The sequence below is a fragment of the Mesoplodon mirus genome (assembly GCF_964341445.2).
Source record: "Mesoplodon mirus genome assembly, chromosome: 13".
Classification (NCBI taxonomy): domain Eukaryota; kingdom Metazoa; phylum Chordata; class Mammalia; order Artiodactyla; family Ziphiidae; genus Mesoplodon; species Mesoplodon mirus.
Genome location: NC_138989.1, coordinates 18,102,668 through 18,123,924, shown reverse-complemented (window position 1 = coordinate 18,123,924; position 21,257 = coordinate 18,102,668). Strand labels below are relative to the sequence as shown.

The following is a 21,257-nucleotide window of genomic DNA, read 5'->3' as shown; positions in this document are numbered from 1 at the left end:
TTCCGATGTATGGCCAGAGTTGGAAATTAGGAGCGTTAGTATCATATTCTGTAGTGTGATGTTTCTACACCTGATGTTTCCCTTCTTCAAGGAATTATGTTTCTAAGTGGCCTGGCACACTTCCAAACTGCCCAAACATAGACCCATCCCTTAAGGCTTGGCTTAGCATGGTTCTCCTTAGTCTGCAAATATTTGGCTATTTGAATGAATGAACAGAGAGCCCTGTAAGTGAATATCAGAACATACCCATAATAGACCAAGCATTAGAACCCAGAAATATGGATTCCCAGACCAGTGCCTTGTATTTTCTTAGAACTTCCATGTGCACCAGAGTCACCAAGGGCCTTGGTTGAAAATGAGGTTGCCCAGGCTCTCCCTAGGACGCTTTCAGGAGCTGGACTGGCTTCCTTCATTTGTCAGAGAGGAAAGAAGGCCTTCCCCACAGAGCTTGGGAATTAGACGGGGTGGCACAGCTGAGAGCCTCATGTGGCCTCTGCCACGTGGTGGGCGCTCGGGCAGTGGTGGTGCTCTTGCTGAGAAGCAGCTTCTTGACCAGCATGGCTGTGCTGCTCCCCTCCCTCCAGCCCCCCAGGATCCCCATTCAGTCCAGAAGGACCAAATGATGTGTCCTGTCCCATAACTGTGATGGTGGCAGCCCTGCTGCTTGTCCCCCGGGGGCTGATGCCCAATCTTCTCTTTCTGAGGATGTTTCCCTGCATCTTTCCCGCACCTGATGCATTCACGTGCTGGGAAGAAGGACTGGGGATGGGTCCTGTCCTTACTCCTTGGTGATGCTGAGCTTGGCCGGCAGGGCAGGCAGGGCAGAGGTGGCTGCAGGGTCTCCTCTCTGATTCTCACTCTGGACGGGCAGGGGCGAGGGCGTTCCAGGGGTTAAGAAGGTGGGCGTGGGCCCGAGAGATGTGGGTCTCATCCCATCTTGTAAAGATTACGCTCCTGCAGCTGAAGTTTCCTCAATTGCAAAATAAGCATAATCGTAGTGTATGTTTCACTTAATCCTCTTGTGTGAGGATTAATCGATCATTTGGGAGCTGGGAGAGCCTTCCCGAGGAGGCCCTCCCAGACGTCTACTCAGTGCCCTTCCTTCACAGAATGTTCCAGAACCCAGCACTTAGACAGTTCCTTTTCCCAGCCCTACAGGTTTCCTTTTGCAGGGGACTCATCCCATCCTGCCCTGCACTATCGTTGGTTGCATGCTTACTTTATTTCCAGCTGCTCCCGCTGGGTGGGTTTTGGGGTCCTGGCCCACACCCTCCGGGACCCACACCTGCCCTCCCACTGCAGCCTGCCCTGCGCCCCTTGTGTGAGGTTCTCAGAGCACCTCCCGACCTCTACCTGGAATGCCGTCCCCCACACCCCAGATTTGCCTCCTCCAGGAGTGATTAGCACGACTGAAGGATTTCCAGAACGAAACGGTGCTTGTGAAAACACCCAGTAACTAACTGTGGCCGCTGCCCACGGTCACTGTTGGGTGAATGGATGGTGATATGTGACGGTTTGAACAAGGATGGGTTCCTCATGGCTCGGGGCGGGTTACCGGGCCACCAGCTGTTTTTCCTCGCAGTTTCTAATACACACACCCTGCTGCTCATTCCCGAGGCCCACTGCGAAGCCGTAGGAGTAAAGTGATTAGAGGAACTTAAGCTGTTTTGCTCCCTGTGAATGGCCCTCTTTCATCAGGATGTGCAGGGACAAGGGCCTTTTTAAACCCAAATATCAGGGAAGGACGAGAGTTCCACCAGAGCCATTTGCCGTCTGGGTGGGAACGCCATCTGGACGGGGACTCTGCTTTCCTGGAGGGCCCCATCCAGCCTCTTCTTCAGACGTTCAGCCTTCTCTGGAGGGCGGGAAAGGCAGGGGCTGGGGGCAGTTCCGTTCACGATGTGACCACGGCAGTCCCGGACCTTTTCTGTTGTACTGACGTCTGCACCTCCAGCCAGCCAGCTCCCTACTTCTGCTCTTCAGAGGTTTCCAGCCCAAGTTAGTAAGTATCGCCACCGCTGATTTCTGCCCACCCACCCCGCCCCCCTGTCGTGTCTTGGTTTCTGGATGACACTGGCTGTTGCTGCTCTGAGGGCTGGGGTTTTCTGGAGCATCCTGTCTGCCTGTAGTGCCCTGCAGAAATTATGAGCCCGTGTCATCTCCTAAAACCGGGGTCTGAGACATCTGTATTGTGGAGATAAAAGCGGTGAGGATGAAGGAGGGAGGGCAGGGGCTGGTTCTTAATCCCCCGTCAGGACTTTTCCATTTCGTTTGCCTGGGTCTGACCTCCTGGAGCTTTAGTCGCTCTCTTCAGGGCACCAGCATCTTTGGGCAGAAGGCTGATTTCTCCATAGTTGGGATGGGTGGTTTGTGAGTTTGTTTCCTCCTCCCCAGAACCTAGTAAAGTACGAGTGCCCCCCACCCCCAACCCCGAAATGGATTTCGTAAAGGACTTCCTTCCCCGGCGAGGTGTCTTGAGAAGGATGAATTGAATCGGGTTCTGCGCCTCTCGTATCAGAGCCCTGGCCCCTGGCTGGGAGAGAGTGTTCACGTCAGCCGCCCACAGGGCGCAGGAGGCTCTGGGCCCAGAGTGAGCTCAGAGCAGAAGACGGGAAACAGGGTCATAAAGAATATCTGTGTCTCGTTTTCCTAAGTCCCATGACTGCCGTGCTCTGTGGCCTCTCGCCTCCGAGAGTCATCCAGTGAGGTTTTCCTCGTGCTGTATCTGCTTACTGTCTCTGCAGATGCAGGACCATCTCACGGGCTTGGGATGCTGTGTTGTTCTCTGAGCTTCCCCGCAGCTTCAAATCTCCTCTTTACAGTAAACGCCTGTGACTAATTTCGGGAGGAGGACAGGAGCAGAGTGTTCCAGGGCCCCCATCCACACAGCCCCCTGACTTCACGTGTAGCTGGGAGGCTGTGATTCTGTATTGGCCTCAGGAACACTGAGGAACAACTGGCCTTGTAAGTGATCACGGGATAAAACCAGCCTATGCTTTTGCATTGTTCCTTTTTTTTTTTTTCCCCCCAAGGAAATGTAAGGGAAACCAAGGGGAATTTTTGCCCATGATTTCCAAGGCAAAGGTCACCATCAATGGCTGGCTGTTTCCAGAGGGCTCAGGTTTCTGGTCAGTATGGATTTTTTTTTTTTCCTTTTTTTTTTTTTAAACTCATGAACAAAAAGAGGTTGATGATGCCTTGCAAAGATTTTTTTCCCCCAGCTGCTTCGATGAACTGATTGTTGTTTGAAGTTTCATGCGTTTTGGAGTCTTTCAGACAGTGATGAGAATAGGTAGTAAGTGATCCGTGTCTATCTAAAGCAGCATAGTTCTGAAAACAAACTCAGTTGTAGGGTTTTAAGGAAGGAGTGGGTGATAAGTTTCAGGGGTGGAAAAGTGTTGGGTAGGTCTGCAATTTGCTAAAACTAGACAACCTGGATTTTCTGTTGGCCAATGGATGCTAAAGAGCTTTTTGTCTCCCGTGGGTAAGTGAGACTCACAGAAAGGGTGCTTCTCCTTCCTTCCATTATTTATAGTCCTGGGCTCCTCAACACTTGAAACTTGCCGCACAGATACGGGACTCACAGAGTGGAAACGATGACTTGGCAGTACATGCGTGATGGTAGATGAAGAAGTGCTGTCCATATGTAAAGTGTTGCCTTTAGGAAAGAGATAAAGCCCAGTTGTCCGTAACTCAAAGACCCGGATAAGAGGGGCAGAACTGAAACCTTCATATTTGGTATTTGAGCCGTCATGATTTTTAGCGTGAGAATTTAACCAGAAAAATGAGCAGATTTTATTGTGGACTTCATAGTATGGAAGATAATCATTTTTCAATTCCAGGAGCTGCTGACTTAAATGCTAGTCCATGTGGTGAGTTTTCTTAGCTCCTAGGGTTGTATTTTAGACTTAGCTGAGTTTTTTATTCCAGGATGAGAATGTTTAACTACTTACATTAGCTGTCTGGGGCAGTGGTGATTTTGCTGTTTTATATTACAGAAAATGTCCTTGTGTTTCTGTCAGGAATTGATTTGCTTTCTATTAAAAAAAAATAGCACTCCTGTTACTTAGAGATTTTTTTTTCGAATCAAATTGTTTATTGGTTGCTGAAGAGAGAATGAATGATTTGTATAGTTCCCTATAATTTAACTGTGATCTTCTTTCACAAAATTAATAAACATGAAATGTTTTTGCATTATAAAGTATAGTACATATTTTATATTACTTTGAAAATTAAAAAATTTATAAAAGTTAATATTTGCTCAACAGAGTAAGTTTGGAAGAGAAGATAATTATAGGTGGTACAACCCTCCCCCCACAGAAAAAAACAATTTTTGTAGTTTTCAGAGATGATGTTATTTTTAAATAATTGGTGGTAATTAACAGCTAATACAGTCCATTGGTTTATACAGTCTTAATTTCTGCATAAGATAAAGATTTTGTTTTGGTAGCCAAATCGTGAAAGTGAAATTTTTTATTGTAATTTTTAAAATTATATGTTGAATATAAATGTTATTGCTTTGTTAAAATAACAAAGACCAAAGATTCATTCTGCTGAGAAATTCATTGGGTCAACTTGAGATTTTTCTACAGGTTTTCCACACAGCAAGCTTGACTAAATTAAACTGGTCAATAGCTACCCGCTTTTCTTAAGATGCAAACAGATAGTGAAAGTGTGATTTCATCTTCCTTGTATTCTGTAAAGGGAAGACACCAAGAAGCAGTGAGGTTGTTAAAAGTTCAGAGAGTTAGAAGCAAAGATCAACAGCAAGAGTACGAAAAATTAAAAGGGCACCACCCTCTGCTCATCAGAGAGTTGGTCTCTATTTTTAGAAGATGTTGTATTACAGAGTGGTCCCTTTACAGCATCCTGCAGGAAGGGACTCCTACCTCTGGAGGAGGCCACGGAGAACCTTGGGTGTTTTAGCTGAAGCATTATTTTATCACATAAACTCTCCAGCAGCAGGCTTGTAGCAAAGGTTTGGGGGGAGTATGGTGTGAAATTACTATAGGAGCTATTTTATCCCATTTGCATGTTACATGCCACTCTCCAGCTTTTCCTCTGCAGCATGTCTCTGCCCATTTTCCTCTGTGAATTCCAGCCTAACTGCGCTCTGGTTTTTCCCCCCACAGCTTAAGTGAGAGTTTTTTCATGGTGAAAGGAGCAGCCCTCTTCTTACAACAGGGAAGCAGCCCTCAAGGCCAGCGGAGTCTTCAGCATCCCCACAAGCATGCAGGTGATGGCTCTAAATTGACGCTCTTACCCTGGGACTTATTTTCTGGGCAACAGAGGAACCCTCCATTACTGGCGGTGAGCACTTTGCTGGCTTTCGAGGCCAGGGAAATAGTGGAGCACAGGTTTGTAATGACAGGTGCGGGTAGAGGCTCTTGAGCAGGCCACGCACGTTTTCCAGATGGCACCGGGAGCCAGTGACCCTTTGACCACGGAGTCTACGTAAGAAGGTCAGCAGCTTTCTGTTTGGATATAAAGATTTCCTACTCAGTGTATCAGTTAACTGCAGATTTTAAGTTACAGTGTGACTTTTTAACAAATGCACCAGAACGCCTTATAGCCAGATGTGGTCCCCCTTGAAATTAACCACCCTGGGGTCCTAGATGCCTAGTCCGTCATTTCTCTGAGCTTTTGGGAAACTCTCACTTGGGGAACTTCTTTACGAGCCTTGGGCATATACTGGGGTGGGAAGTCTTTATTCTTTAATGGTGGGTTTGGTTTTTTGGAAGTAGACAGAAGTGATAAAGTGGGGATCAAACTGAGTATTAATTGAGGTCCAAAGGCAAGCAAATAAGAGATGCCTGCAAAGGAATAAGACTGGTTTTCTTAGGTGACTTGACTCTGAACCTGAAGGCAGTTTGGAGAGAGGAATTCAGGAAACACCTGCATACAAGTGGATCTTTGTAGCTGGTGGGGAGCCTCTGCAGGGACTTCTTGGACGGGCAGCATGTGTCGGAGTAGGAGCTGGAAAGGCCTCTGCCTTTCAGAACAATGGCAGGTCAAAGCAGCTAGCAGTTGGGGCCAGTTTTTTTTGTCACTTGGATCATCTTGTTTGTCTCACCTCAAGTCATCCAGCCTCATTTTGGAGCTGAGTGCTTAGGTTAGAATTTCCTATCTTGCATTTTATAGCAAACACGAAGGCTCAGTCAATATTTTCACATACTGATATTTATAATCAAGATTTAGGTCTGTTTTAAGCTAAGGAAACAATCTTCCTGCCCAAGGAGGCAGTGTGTTTCATGGAAAGAATATTTGCTTTGGAGCCAGACAGACCTGGCTTCTGATCCCAGTTCTACAACTGTACAGAACATTCATAGTCAACTTCTAAGCCTCGGTTTCCTAATCTTTACAACGGCCATCAAATATTGGTAACTCAGACGTCGTGGAATTTAAAATTTACACACGTAAACAGACTTAGCTTCTCTTAGGTGCTCAGCGTCCATTGCTGTAATTATTGCTACGGTGACTGCTGGTACAATACCACTATAAACAGAAGCTTCGTTCTTGAATTTGCTAACGGTTCTGCCCTGTTAAGAGTGTAACTGTTTTTCGTGTCTTAACCATAACCCGTAAACAAACAAAGCCAGTGCTCAGCTTTGTTCCCCAAGTATGAAATGTCTCCTTCCTCTAATTCAAAGAATATTTTCGTACTGTGTGTGAGCCTGGGGAAAGTGACTGCAAAACCGTCGTGTAAAAACCCTAAGTCCAGCTGCTTGGCACATCTCTGGCATGTACACGAGCGTAGGAAGGAAGCCTAGTGTGTTGGCTCTTCTGCCCTAGGGTCTAGGAGGGCTGGTGAACTCCAAAAGGCAGGGGGGCGCCCACTGTCCACAGATGCTCAGTAGGTGACCCTGGGGCAGGCACAGACTAGACTTCACGTCAAGTCCCCTGGACGACCCACGGTCCCCTAAGCGAACCCCCATGCCGAGCCGAGTACAGTGGAGGGTTAACTCTGTCCATATCAAGTAATTCAGCTCATGTCAGCCAGTCCAGTCAGGCTGAGACTCACTCTTTCCAGGGCTGACCTATACTTTAGGCTCACATTCTCTGCCTTTTTTTTTTTTGCAAGTGCTTACTGAACACTTGAACGTACAGAGACTGTGTGTGGCTACCAGGCCGGTGTTGGGATTTTTCTCTGTCAGCAATTACACATCTCAGCAGACAGTCCCGCTGTGTGGAAAACGTCCCTTTCACTGAGCCACTCATCAGTCAAGGGGTTGGTTTCTGCTTTCGTCTGTGTGCTGCTGCGATTCGGAGTGGATCATGGGGTGGGGGTGGGGGGCCCAGGTGGGCCCAGAACCAGCCATGGTGGTTGTGTGCCATCCCGATCACGCTGGTGACACGACAGGTGAGGGCGCTGTTGGGGACAAGATGGGAACAGGGACCGTTACCTCCAAGTCGTCCCTCGTAGGACATGGTGCCAGTGTAAGGTGTCTTCCACTGTGGGATCCTGTAAGAGAACAGACGAGGGGGCACGTTTCCAACGACCTGATTCCTCTCTGAGGCAGGAAGTACCGTTTGGACAGCATTTGTCAGCCTCCCCTAAAATTCAAAGGACGCTTTTGCAAAAGGAACCCAGCCAATGGATTGATCCCTCTGGGGTTCTAATTGTGATCTATAGGGTAATTTTTTTTTAAAAGATAATTCTGTTTCTTCAGGGTGTTGCACAAGTTGAAATGAATATGGATTTTCTATGAGTTACTCCCTGCACTTTCTTCTAGATCAGCATCTTTACAGATGAACTATTTCTTCAGAAAGAACCCCATGCAGACTTTTTTTTTTGAAATATACATAAGCAAGGAAAAAAGTGGTACTAGAACCACCTTGCTACTTGCTAGTTACGAAGCTTAGGTACGGGGGCCCCTGTGCCTGGGACACACAGCCCTTCTTTGGTGAGGTGGATCCTGCGTAGCTGTGGAGACTCACTGCCTCAGAGAACCTTTCCTCCCCTCCCTATAGCCCAGAGGCACCCCTGGAACCCTGGGGCCGCTCAGAGATGTTCAAAAGCTGACTCTGGATTACTGCCTCTTTTTTTTTTTTTTTTTTTGCGGCACGCGGGCCTCTCACTGCTGTGGCCTCTCCCGTTGCGGAGCACAGGCTCCGGACGCGCAGGCTCAGCCGCCATGGCTCACGGGCCCAGCCTCTCCGCGGCACGTGTGATCCTCCCGGACTGGGGCACGAACCCGCGTCCCCTGCATCGGCAGGCAGACTCTCAACCACTGCGCCACCAGGGAAGCCCCATTACTGCCTCTTTTAAATAACCAAGGAGGTACAAAAAAGCGAGTACATAATTTTTAGCAAGAAAAAAATGACATTGCTGTTTAATCAAATTATGTCTCTGGGTACCCAGCACATACCTGCATGCTGTGGAGTCACTTAAACATTTCCCCTCCAGGTTGTAGAAGTCATGTCTCTCTCTCATGGAAAATGTAGGAGTTCAAAGCAGGAAATGACCCCCAGTCCTTTTTCCTTCAGACCAACCCTTAGCAAATCCCTGTCTGCAGCTGTGTCTATAGTTTCTGCTGCCCCCCACCCCCACCGCAAAGTCATGTTTGCCTGAATTTAATAACATTTCTCCTCTAGGCTTGTCTGCATTTTCAGATTTTATTTTATTTTTTTTGTGGTACACGTGCCTCTTACTGTTGTGGCCTCTCCCGTTGCGGAGCACAGGCTCTGGACGCGCAGGCTCAGCGGCCATGGCTCACGGGCCCAGCCGCTCCACGGCACGTGGGATCTTCCCGGCCTGGGGCACGAACCCGTGTCCCCTGCATCAGCAGGCGGACTCTCAACCACTGCGCCACCAGGGAAGCCCCGGTGGGTGACCTTTTTTAAACTTTCTTCATTGGTCCAACAGGGGACCTGCCTCAACACCTTCAAGTAATGATCAACCTTCTGCGTTGTGAAGATAGAATCAAGCTGGTAAGAAGAGACGCGAGTGGCAAGTTTTAATTTTTAATTGTGACGTTTGTAGGGACTTATTGACGAGCAGGGGCTTGGGGCGGGGGGGCTCTTACACCAGAGCAAGTTCTCCCAAACCGTTCTCAAAGGCCAAAGCCCACTCTGCTCCTCGGTACCCAGAGGTTCAGACAGAGGGGGTGTCAGGTCTCTGGGTCAGTCTGTGCTAAGCTGGAATCATCATTTGCTGGAATTTATGTGTTAACCCCTTTAACAAACTTTGGGGGTCTCCTCTGAGCCAGGTACCATCCCTCATGCTGGGGATATAAATGAGACGTAGGAGTTTTCATCTAAATGCCTAAACTCACGGGGGAAAGGTAGGAACAAAAGTCTTTGGTCTTGGCTTGGTGAAGGAAGCGGGTGACCATCTGGCAAGGCAGGCCAGTAAGAGCATCTCTGCCTGTCTAGGCCGTGCGCTTGGAGAGCGCCTGGGCTGAGCGGGCCCGCTACATGGTGGTGGTGGACAGCAGCGGGCGCCAGGACACGGAGGAGAGTATCCTACTGGGAGTCGACTTTTCCAGTAAGGAAAGGTGAGTCTGATGGACGGCGGCTCCTTTCTGTGATGAGGGCAAGAGTGGCTTATGGAAGAAGGTTTTCAGGGTCCCACATCCACGGGGGCCGGTGATGGTAGGTGATGGGGTGATGAGGCACTGGGAATGGTGGAGCCCCTGGTTTTAGCTCTTGTGTGCCGAGTGCTGTGCTAGGTCCAGTCTCTGCTCTCAGAGAGCTCAGGGTCTGCACTGTGTGCTTAGAGATTTAACCCTGGGTCCTATCAGGGGTGCCCTAGAGGAGGGCACCTTAACCAGGAGGGCTTCCTGAAGGAGGTGACGGCTGTGGCGAACACCCCAGGACAAGCAAGAGCCAGCCAGGTAAATCAGGAAGGCGCCCTCCAGGCCGACCATCCCATACAGAAGTATGTGATTGATCGGCGTTGTATCGAGCGCCTTATGCAGTATTAATATCCCGTGGATTCCCAAGTACTTGTTGACGGGTCCTGGATCAGAGGCTTGAGGAGAGGTTTGGAATTTCCCAATAACTGGAGGCCAAGTTAGTTGTATCATAGACCCTGTTATGTGTGCGAAATGAAGGTGCACGACTCTCCTTACATCTAGGATAAGTTAATGCGAGTGAGATCATTGCAGAACCTGAATTTGTTAAAACTGGATTAAAGTAGATGCCCTTTATTCATGATTCATTAATTTTCTCGTTCATTAAGCAAACCATTCATTTGCCTTCTCCTGTGTATGAGGGAATAGACTCAGCCCGGGAAAACAGAGAAGCGACAGTAAGCACGGTTCTCGGCCTCAGAGAGCCTGTAAGCTCAGCGAGGGAGGGAACCATCGCCAGAACCTGGGGTGATGGGCCCAGTGATGGGGAAGTGTGGGGTTCATTCCACACTCGTGACCAGGACTCCATTGCTTGTCACAAGTAAATGAACTAAAAGGGAAGCCATTTCCTTTATGGCCTCGTTCCCAGTACATAGGAGCTCTGAGTGAGTTTCTGCAGCTCGCTTAGGGACGTGAGTCCGAGCTGGCACCCGTGGCCTCGGCTGGTGGGGAAGTCTGGATCTGGAAGGATCTGTGTCAGGACGTGCCTTAAGGGGTGAGCTCCGAGGAGCCCCTTGGAGACCAGAGGGCTCCGTGCTCCAGGTCGGGATGCTCCCAGGCAGGTGCCCTCAGAAATGGCCGGGGCTCCATCCTTTTGGTCATGAGGCAAAGAGACGTTCACCGGTGTTACGGTTATGTTTGTTCTCGGAATGGCTGGCCGGCCTTTCTTAGGGCCTGTGGGGGCAGGACTTCCCCCACCGTGTGTCATCCATCCCAGCAGCGCTCTCTGGCCCTGAGCTGAAAGCTGCATCCCTGGAGAATGTGCCCATCGTCTCAGCCCGAGCCACCAGGGCCTCATAGGAGGCTGCCCCCATCCAGGTCATCTCTGTGGCTTTGGTCAGAGAGCACAGAGCAGTTAACCCGATGCTTCATAAGCGTCTCGCTCCGTGGGGTAGGCGGTCCTATAACTCACGTTTTACAAACAAGGAGTCAGAAGCCCAAGAGGCTGGAGTGGTTACACCAAGGCCATCCTAGGAACAGAGCTGGGACTCAGAATTGGGTTTTTATTGTAGACCTGTGGTGTAGACCCACTCATTGTCCTCTGCGCCCCCTCTTCACCAATCTGTTCATACCGTCACGGTGCGTGCCCTTGTCCGCACGCACTTTCAGTATGCCAGGTGTCCTGCCAGGTGCCCTGCCAGGCTCAGGGGCTACAGCGGTGGGAGAGACCGGCCTCTGCTCCCTTGGAGCTCACAGTCTAGATGGACGAAGGTTAGACACATGAGCACCCTGAGACTGTTCTTTACACACAGGCCCACGTGCTCATTCCCACCCACTCTCTGAAGCGCCCTGCCCCTCCTCTGCCTCCTGGGCACCAGCCTCAGTTCTCAGCGTGTCCCCGTTCCCTGGGTCCTCTCGCCTCTGCTGCACACTCTGCGCTCAGGCCAGTGTCCCCTCCACTGTCCCAGACTGTGGCACAGCCCGAGCACAGGTGCCAACTCCAAGGCCAGTGCTGGTCTTCTGTGTTGGGGAGATGGGTCAAGGGGCTGCAGAGGGTGAGCGGGAACCACACGGACCTTCCTGTTGTTGGGCCGGATGCAGCGTCCCCCGCGCCCAGGCATAGGGGCCAAGAACTGGGCGCTTTTATCCATCTCCAACTTGAAAACAAAGCCCTTGTCCTTACAGAAGCCTTTGGCCTGCTGAGAGCATGATACATTTGTTTTTCTAAATTCCTGCCATGAGATTTTGTTTCCTTATTCAAAAAAAGAGAGAGATGAGGTGCCCCCAAAAGGACTCCCCCCAAGGAGAGGGAGTCCAAGTGCAGTGTCAGGAGAGAGCGTGGGAATGACGCCAGCCACAGCGGGCTCATGGGTTCTCCCTTGGAGTCACATCTACACATGATTCCTCTGGGGATCAGAGCAGCTGCCCTGCAGGGGCCATCTGGGGTTATTTTGTTTCAGATTCGGGAACACCGTGGGTGCTGTGAGCACGAACACCGTCCTCCACTTGTTAGTGTTTTGCAGCCTGTAAAGGATAGGCCTGTCTCCTTCCTACACCTCCAGCCCCCGCGCAGGCCCCGCCGGCTTCTCTGTCCCTGCTGCACCGGCCCCGGGGACCGGGGACCGCTTCCTTCCCCTAGAGGTACCCCCACTCACCCGTTTTATCCTTCAGGGCTGTGCTTCCTCTAAAAAGACCCAGTTTCCCTGACCACGTGTCCTGTCCCCACTTCCCATATATATAAACCCACAGGCCCTCCTTCACTGTACAAATCTTACTGTCATTCACTACAGGACTAGTGGAGACTCACAGCAATAACAGATAAGGGGACGTGATGGAATTGGCACAGTTGTTAAGTCGTGTCCCAGTCTCTGGTCTACGCTCTTGACTCCAGGTTGAGACCCTGAGCGGAAGTCTTCCGTGGCCTTCTGCCCACCGTGTGTAGCTCTCACCAGGCTCTTCCCCATCTCTGCACTTAACGGAGGAGGGCAGTTCAGATGCTGCCCTGGTCTCCTAAGCACCGTTCTGTCTCCGCCCGCCCCGGCCCTGGGCCTGCAGCTCCCCAGTCTGTGCTCCTTGTAGCTCCTCTGTGCCGTCTTCTCTCCTCATTTCCAGTCCCTGGTGTGGGTCGTCTGTGCTGAAAGCGGGCGAGAGTCCGGGTCTGCCCACACCCTCCCAGGGCACCCTCCGGCCTGGGCTTTCTACGTGTCTGTCTTGGGCTCCCAGCGGCCCCCTTCTTGCCTCTCCCCAGTGCGACACAGCTGAGTAACCCTGGGAGCTCTGAGTCTCAGTGTCAATTTTATTTTGCGGCTGTACAAAGGAAATATCATTAACCCATCAAGAATGGGTAGGACCAATGTAAAACAGATCGCTAGTGGGAAGGAGCCGCATCGCACAGGGAGATCAGCTCGGTGCTCTGTGACCACCTAGAGGGGTGGGATAGGGAGGGTGGGAGGGAGACGCAAGAGGGAGGGGATATGGGGATGTATGTATACATACAGCTGATTCACTTTGTTATACAGCAGAGACTAACACACCATTGTAAAGCAGTTATACTCCAATAAAGATGTTAAAAAAAAAAAAGAATGGGTAGGACTGCAGGGTGGCACCAGAGAATTTGCCCAACACAAAAGGCTTAGCCCACTTTGACCCAAAGGGCTTGAAACTACCTTCCCCACAGATACAGAAGCAGAGGGTGGAAAAGATCCCCCGCGGCTGCCGAAGCTCTGGAGGGAGAGCGGGTTCCTTGAACCCCAGAGCTGCCTGTGCGCACAGTCGTGTGTGTGTGTGTGTGTGTGTGTGTGTGTGTAACCGTGCTCCCTGGGGGGCTGTTAGGCGGTAGCAGAGATGTCAGCACAGGATCCCTGGAGATGTCTGAGCTGCCCTTGGCAGTGACGGCTGTTTCTCACAAGCAGACTCTTTCAAATGCCTGAAGAGTTTTCATAGTGATCCGAGGAGACCCTCTGATAAAGCCCTTTCTTTTCCTCTGTGTTTCTCAGCGGCGCCAGGCTCTAAAGTGGTCAGGTATCATTTCACTGTTAGGATGGGCAAAACAAAAGCAGATTAAACTAGTTTTTAAAACAGCAGCTGCACAAAAGGTACAGAAACACAGGTCCAAAAATGAACTCCAGTCATGGTGTTGGCACTCTCCCCTCCCCTGTCGCTCCAGGACAGGAGGCTGGGGGTGGCTGCCACGACCTGCCTGTGTCCCCCGGACTGTGTGTGGCCTTGTGCCAGGCGTGTGCCAGCCATCAGCGGCTTCAGCCCTGCTGCAGTGTGGGCGTGTGGTCAGCTGGTTACTCCTGGCCCCCGAGAGCCGCAGCTGAGACCTGGCATTTATGGAGCTGCAGCCACACCAGAATGCTGGGGTCAGAGTTCCCTGTGACTGTCTCTAAGCTGGGGTCACTGGCCATCCCAGACCCACATCTTCTGGAATTCAGGGGTGAGCAGTCCTTGCAGACAGTCTTAGAACTTCTCCCAGATACACACCTAGGCAGCTGGACGCAGGGCAGGTGGTGGGTCCCCCATGAGCTGGACAGGCTGGGTGGAGACACAGCGAGGGAAGACCACATGCAGGCAGGTGGACCCTAACTCTAGGCGTCTTCTCTTCCCTCCCCTGTAGTAAAAGCTGTACCATTGGGATGGTTCTCCGACTGTGGAGCGACACGAAAATCCACCTGGACGGAGACGGGTAAGGAGATCTCTCAGGAGGCTTCTTTCACTGTAGACTTTGAAACACGCGTCAGTTTGGGCATCGTTGGATAATCATTAACGACAGTCACACGTGTGACATGTTTACCACATCAGGAGAAATAACATTGCCCTCCCATGAGCCACACAAGGCAGGGTACATTTGGGACATGATGTAAGGGGGTTGGGTCACGAAGTACCAACAGAAACATTTACGGGATATCTGCTGCTGTGTGAAGTTCAAGAACAGCAGTGAACAGACATTCATTCACTTGCCTTGATTTGTTAAATGAACACTCGCTGTGTGCCCTCCATGGGCTGGTCCCTGCAAGTTCACAGATGAACATGATGCAGCAGGAGCTCTAAGTCTTTGAGGGCTGCAGGGAAGACACACAAGCAACAGGTGCAACGGTGTTTCAGGTGCCATTTGGGGGGCTGCAGAGGAGGACTCATCCAGGTGGGCCTGGGCAGGTAGACCAGGGCCAGGGGGCCGTCCAGATTCTGGGGGGGAACTACTCAGGTACTGTCACGAGTGGGAAGAAGCAGGAGAGGAAATTATCTCTACTTGAATTCCAGCAGTAAAAGTTATGTTGCCTTCTAGATAGAACTGGGAGGGAAAGATAAAAATTAGATTTATTGACGACATGGGCTTATGGTTTACCTTTTTCCTTTTTAAACTTTTGTCTTCCACTAATGTATTTTTTATGCAAGTATAAAAGACACAGATGGAGTGTGGGGGACAGGAGGAAGGGGGTGGGGTGGGGTGGGACAGTGCAGGCAGGTGAAGCGAGATGGTGTCCAGTGCCGCAAAAACACAGATGGAGTGTGGGGGACAGGTGGTAGGGGGTGGGGTGGGACAGTGCAGGCAGGTGAAGCGAGATGGTGTCCAGTGCCGCTGTTGCCTCACACGCTTTGCTGGGCTTTTAGTTTTTGGCTCACTTTGTATTGCTGGGTTAAAAGCCAGTCTTCCGGATTTAAGAACCTATCTCTTTTTTTTTTTTTTTTTTTTGCTTTTGGCTTTTCCCTTGTCTCTGTGGCCTGTGGTCCCTCATCAGACAGCGTGAGACACACTTGTCCTCAGGGTGTCCACGACAGGCTGTCCCCCCCCGCCGTCTGGCAGGGATGTGGTCGGAGGGTCTGACTTCTCACCACGCTGTCCTTTGTTTTTCATTCTCAGTGGATTCAGCGTCAGCACGGCAGGAAGGATGCACATCTTCAAGCCCGTGTCTGTCCAGGCCATGTGGTAAGTGTGGTTTTAGGGACTTTTAACTCCTTAGAAATATTTTCCTAGCTGACAGCACAAATAAAAAAAACCGCACCTACTTAGAAGCACATTTAGGTATGTTTATTTTGTGTGTGTGGCAAAAAATATGTATCAATAACAAAATTTACCATTTTAAGGACACAATTCAGTGATGTTAAGTACATTCACAATGTTGTACACCCATCACGACTATCCATTTCCAGAACTTTTTCATCATTCCAAACAGAAACTCTGTACTTATTAAACAGTAATTCCCTATTGCCCCCTCCCCCAGCCCCTGGTAGCCTCTATTCTACTCTCTCTCTATGACTTTGCCTATTCTAGGTCCCTCATATAAGTGGAATCATCCAGTATTGGCCCTTTTGTATCTGGCTTCTGTTACTTAGCATAATGCTTTCAGGATTCATCCGTGTTGTAATACTTCATTCCTTTTTAAGACTGAACAATAAATTTATTATATGGTACTACTTTTATCCATTCATCTCCTGATGGACATTTGGGTTATTTCTACCTTTTGGCGACTATGAATAGAGCTGCTGTGAACATTGGTGGACAGAGTATCTGATTGAGTCCCTGCTTTCAGATCTTTTGGAATTTCTAGATCATGTGGTGATTTTGTGTCTAACCTTTTGAGGGACCACCAGACTGTTTTCTGTAGCAGCTGCACCATTTTACATTCCCACCAGCAATGCACAGGGGTTCCAGTTTCTCCACATTCTAGTCAACACTTGTTATTCTTTGCTTTTTTTTCATAATAGCCATCCTTATGGGTATGAAGTGATATCTCATGATTTTGGTTTGCATTTCCCTAATTAATTAGCCTTGAGCATCTTTTCATGTGCTTATTATATATCTTCTTTGAAGAAATGTATATTTTGTATATCTTCTTGGAAGAAGAAGATATACATTTTGTATATCTTCTTTGAAGAAATGTCTATGCAAGCCCTTTGGCCAGCTCTTAATTGGGTTGTTTGGTCTTTTTGTTGTTGGAGGTACCTTGTTTTTATGTTTCTACCGTCCCTGCTGACAAAATGTCATTTTAGCATAAATTCACTGGTTCCTTGTCCCTGGCACACCGAGGGTGATCAGTTTGCTCCATGAAGGCAACAGCACTCTGCTAGGCATTGAGCATCTGTGGAGGCATAAAACGGACATAATTCCTGTCCTCCTGGAGTTTAAAGTCTGTTGAGGGAGGTGGCCATAAACCCAGAGCAGAGTCCTATGTTATACTGAGGGGTGGGTGCCGGGCTGTGGGATACCTACTGCAGGGGGCAGGGGCCAGGGCAGGGTAGGGCCTCCCTGGACACCTGCATTGGGGGGTGAGGTAGCTGTGGGTGAAGACTGCGTTCAACTTCCAGACCTTCTCTGAACCCGATACACATTCTAGAGCCTCCTCATCCTTGGAGGGCTGCACAGACCACTCATACAGCAGACTCCACACGGCAGTCTCTCATATAATCTGGAAAAGACTTAGGAGAAAGCCGGTGGCCTCTGATGAGAAGAATTCTGCCCAGTGTTTCAAAATAATTACTCTTTTCTCCAGGACAGTGAGAGTGATGCAGGATCCTCCCATGGGCCACGCGCTAACATCGTTGCTTCGTTTTTATGTCTTCTGTTCCTGCAGTCAGTTCAGGATCATTTGGGGGGACATCATGAACTCATCGTTCTCTAGACGTCCCAGATGTTCCTTTGTGGCCCTGGATAATTTGTTATCTCTTTCTCTACGAGCGAGTAAAAAAACGGGCCCATGGGTTTTTTCAAAACTTCAGAATGAGAATAAAATTTCGTAAATATTCAGCTCAAGTTTCTTCCCTCCCCCAGTCTAGAGCTAGGACAGATGTGGACCACTGGGGAAAGTGACGTGGGTTGCAGTGGTTTTTATGCTGTTGTTGAGCCGTTGGTTCTCTGATAACTTCTCCATCCAAGGCCTCGCTCGTCCACCCTTCACTGATACCTGAGTCACCCCATTCACTGAGAAATACTCAGCCCATTTTTTTGTAAAAAGAAGTCAGAAAAGGATAAGTAAATTGGCTGTTACCAATGTATACGTTTTCAGGACTGTTTCTCCTGCCCGACTCTGCCTCCCACAACTTCTTCTGCAGTTAGTTCTTGTGAGTTTCTCATTTCCTCACGCAATCTAAGCATCTAAGCTATTATAACATTGATGGGAGGGAGGTAGAAATTAAGCGACTGGGAATGCAGTCACTTATCTCTGCTGCACGTTGAGGATGCTTTCCTTCCAGCTGCTCGGCTGCATTGCGGTTCCCACATTCAAGGTAACCACAGCCTCAGCAGTGAATCTCAGTTCCTGGGAGTTCATTAGCGGATGTAAAGTGACCTGGGAGCCTGCCTGATTGGGAGAGTTGGAAAGTTTTGTTGTTTCCTCGTTGGGGATGGGGACAGGCGCCATCTCTGCTCTTGGGGTCGGTGCCTGTATCCCAGAGACCCGCAGTGGTACCTGGCGGCCATGTGTCCCCCTCGTAATCTCAGATGTAAGAGCGACTCCAGCCCAGCTCCCCTCGTGCCTCCCGGGCCTGACCCTCTTCCCCTCCTCACCCCAGGTCTGCCCTGCAGGTCCTCCACAAGGCCTGCGAGGTGGCACGCAGGCACAACTACTTCCCCGGGGGCGTGGCGCTGCTCTGGGCCTCCTACTACGAGAGCTGCATTGGCTCCGAGCAGAGCTGCATCAACGAGTGGAACGCCATGCAGGACCTGGAGTCCACGAGGCCCGACTCCCCCGCCCTGTTCGCGGACAAGTGAGTGCGAGTGCGGAGCCTCCATCCCCGCCCCGGTCCCCGCCCCCGAGCCTGCCCCCCGAACACGTCACAGCCCCATTGTCTCCCAGAACCAGCATCCCACGCAGGGGTTCCTGACCTGCAGCCCGTGGGTGTCTTTGGCTGGGGAAGGGTCTGACCACCGCCCCCCCCCATCGCCTTTTAAAATGATAGACAAATTCGGGTGTGAATGCATTTCTGGGGAGCAGCTCCATAACGTTCATCAGCTTCCCTGTACCGGTGCTCTGGTCCCTGCTCCTCAGGTCCAAAGTCTTGGTTTCCAAAGGCTCTCTTCCTCTGCCTATAAGAGCGTGATGACTGTGACATCCGGTTCCTTGGGTCCCAAAACACACCTGCACAAAGGCAGGCCGAGGGCGGGCGGCTCTGAGGCGGCAGCGCTGCCCCGCGTGGCCTGAGGCCGCGCTCCATCAGCTCTAGTTCCAGGAGGAGGGAGCCGCTCTCCCCTCCTCTCCTGCTTAGCACCCTCCTCCCCAGAGCAGCATGTTCCTTGGGGACACCACACGTAGGAGGGCTGTGGACGGAGGGGGGGCCCCCGAATGAGGGGAGGACCGGGAGCCACATTGTATGAGGCCTCAAAGAAAGTACGAGAGCGTTGGCTAGGATACATGCCTTTGAACATGTGAAGGGGCTTGACGTACAAGAAGGATTGTTGTGGTCCGTGTGGCCCCAGGGTTAGAACCAGGCTGATGCGTAGAAGTTGCAGGGAAACACATCGATTCAGGTTCTGTGTAAGCGTGTAAGGAGGTAACGGGAGCCGGATGCAGCTGGGGCCATGGGCTGCCTGAAGACACAGCGATGTCCTCAGCAGAGTCTGGGGGGTCTGGGCCGTGGGGATGTCGCATGGCGGTTCCAGCATCCGGCCCTGAGAGGCTGAGGCTCTCCAGACCCGCAGGACGAGTCCGCTTCCCAACCACTGTTTGCCCCCTTGGTCTGCCGTCCCCTCTGGTGGCCCCTGGGCGACTTCCCTGTCCCTCTCCCCTTCTCACTGAGAACGTGCCCAAGCCGTGTTCCGTGTAGCCCGGGAGCAGCTGGGGTTTCTGTGAACGCCGACCGCAGGCTTCCCGTGGCTTCCCATGGCTCTGCGCTTTCCTGAATGTGATTTCTCTCCAGGCCAACTGAAGGGGAGAGGACTGAGCGTCTCATCAAAGCCAAACTCCGGAGCATCATGATGAGTCAGGACCTGGAGAACGTGACGTCCAAGGAAGTAAGAGCGCTTCCCTGCTGGGTGGGCCGGAGGTCATGGGCATCCCTGTGTCCTGTTGCCCTAGCGCAGCCTAAGTCGGGTAGATCTAAGAGGTGGAAGTTGCCATTTTAAAAAGCCATATACAATCTCTTTATTAATTAGTGCATGTAAAAAAATCCTATTGTGATACCTTCCAAAGCAAGATGAAACTGCCTTTTAATGTTTTTCTCGATTACTTTTTTCTTTTTTCTGTTGCTCTTTGTCCAAGGAATGCAACGAATTGTAGTAACAGCTTAAACTAAGTAGATCTAATAAGTTGAAATTGCCATTTAAAAAAGTCATGTACAATCTTTTTATGAATTAATACATAATAAACCCTATCGTGATACCTTCCAAAGCAAGATGAAATTGATTTTACGTTTTCACGGTGATAGATTTGATAACTGGAAAAGCATAAGTTTTTTCAACTCAGTAGAAAAGCTCCCAAGGGAATCAAATGCCTTCTTTCAAATAATAAACGTCCCCTAGTCAGATTCACATTGAGGCCGAGTAGCCTGCATTCCTACCACCCATGCGTGTGTGCAGCGTGTCTAAATGCATATGTGCTTACTCTGAAAAAAGCCCCAAAACACTTTTTTGAAAACAGTCATAGTTCATGTTGTGACTTTATTACTTCTTTGGAGAAACTGTTTTGTTTTGTTTTGTTTTTAAACAAACCCCCTTTCCTAATATTTTCCACTCCGCAGATCCGTAATGAATTAGAGAAACAGATGAACTGTAACTTGAAAGAATTCAAGGAATTCATAGACAACGAGATGCTCCTTATCTTGGGACAGATGGACAAGCCCTCCCTCATCTTCGACCATCTTTATCTCGTAAGAGGCACAGCGCATGGCAGGGTCTGGTTTGGGAAACGTAAATCAGACCTTGATTTGTTTGGAGTTTGCAGCAAGTCATAGAGGGGGAGAAACTTGAGTTCCTGGAGCCTCCGTCCTGACTTTTATGGGAACTCCCCTCTTGACCCCTTTCTCTGGCCTGCAGCCCACGGGTTTGCTCGAGAGCCAAATGTTTGCGCCGCAGCTCCCAGCTGAGCTGCGGGGAGTTGTTTGAAAGCTCTCTGGTGTAGTCAGCTGGCAACCGTTTTCAGATGCACACCACCCTCCGCCTTCATCGGTCACTAACAGAAACCCCCTCCAGATGGTCTGCGAACTAAAAAAACCCCAGTTACTAAAGGGAACACTCGCGCCTAACCCCAGAATTATGCCTCCTCATCCCGAGACATGAGACACAGCAGAGGAGACAGACCCAATGCCTGAAACGCAGCCTCCCTCCCACACCCCCCACTTGTCCCCTAGCTGCCCCCTGCCCTGCTCCCAGAGCCCGTGGAAGCAGCAGGCCTTGCTGACACGGCTGGCGGGGCCTGCACAGCACTCTCTCCACTCCGCCCCTCAGTCAGATTTCTTAAAGCTGTAAGTCTCCATAGAAGGCGGCTGGCAAGTTTTCACAGTCAGGGGGTTATAGAGGAAGGCACGCTACTAGTTAGTGAGGCAGCACGGTGCGATGGAACCCAACCCACCCAGCAGGTTCCCACTCCCCAGCCTGACCAGCCAGGTGCCCGGGGGCAAGTCTCTTGGCCTCTCCTTTCCCTCATCCTGTACCTCAGGGGATGAGTATGAGGATTAAGTTAGTACATATTTTAAGCACTGAGTGCAGTTTCCGTAGGCACTCAAAAATGGTACCCATCGTTAGAGCAGAAATCACATCCTTGGAAAGTTGAGGACGTGTACTTGCTGCCAAAGGCATGACGGACTGTG

The 21,257-nt window shown here is 50.4% G+C and overlaps 1 protein-coding gene across 2 annotated transcripts in view; it reads left to right on the top strand.

Annotated features, from left to right (window-relative positions):
- Nucleotides 1–21,257, top strand: part of SSH1 (slingshot protein phosphatase 1) — a 61,964-nt gene that overhangs the window by 23,059 nt on the left and 17,648 nt on the right. For both annotated transcript variants that reach the window (XM_082640826.1, XM_082640825.1), the window contains exons 3-10: nucleotides 5,133–5,236; nucleotides 8,867–8,931; nucleotides 9,376–9,497; nucleotides 14,134–14,202; nucleotides 15,379–15,444; nucleotides 18,027–18,221; nucleotides 19,371–19,464; nucleotides 20,190–20,318. In XM_082640826.1, the coding sequence (XP_082496952.1) occupies nucleotides 5,133–5,236; nucleotides 8,867–8,931; nucleotides 9,376–9,497; nucleotides 14,134–14,202; nucleotides 15,379–15,444; nucleotides 18,027–18,221; nucleotides 19,371–19,464; nucleotides 20,190–20,318 (844 nt within the window). The remainder of the gene's footprint in view (nucleotides 1–5,132; nucleotides 5,237–8,866; nucleotides 8,932–9,375; nucleotides 9,498–14,133; nucleotides 14,203–15,378; nucleotides 15,445–18,026; nucleotides 18,222–19,370; nucleotides 19,465–20,189; nucleotides 20,319–21,257) is intronic.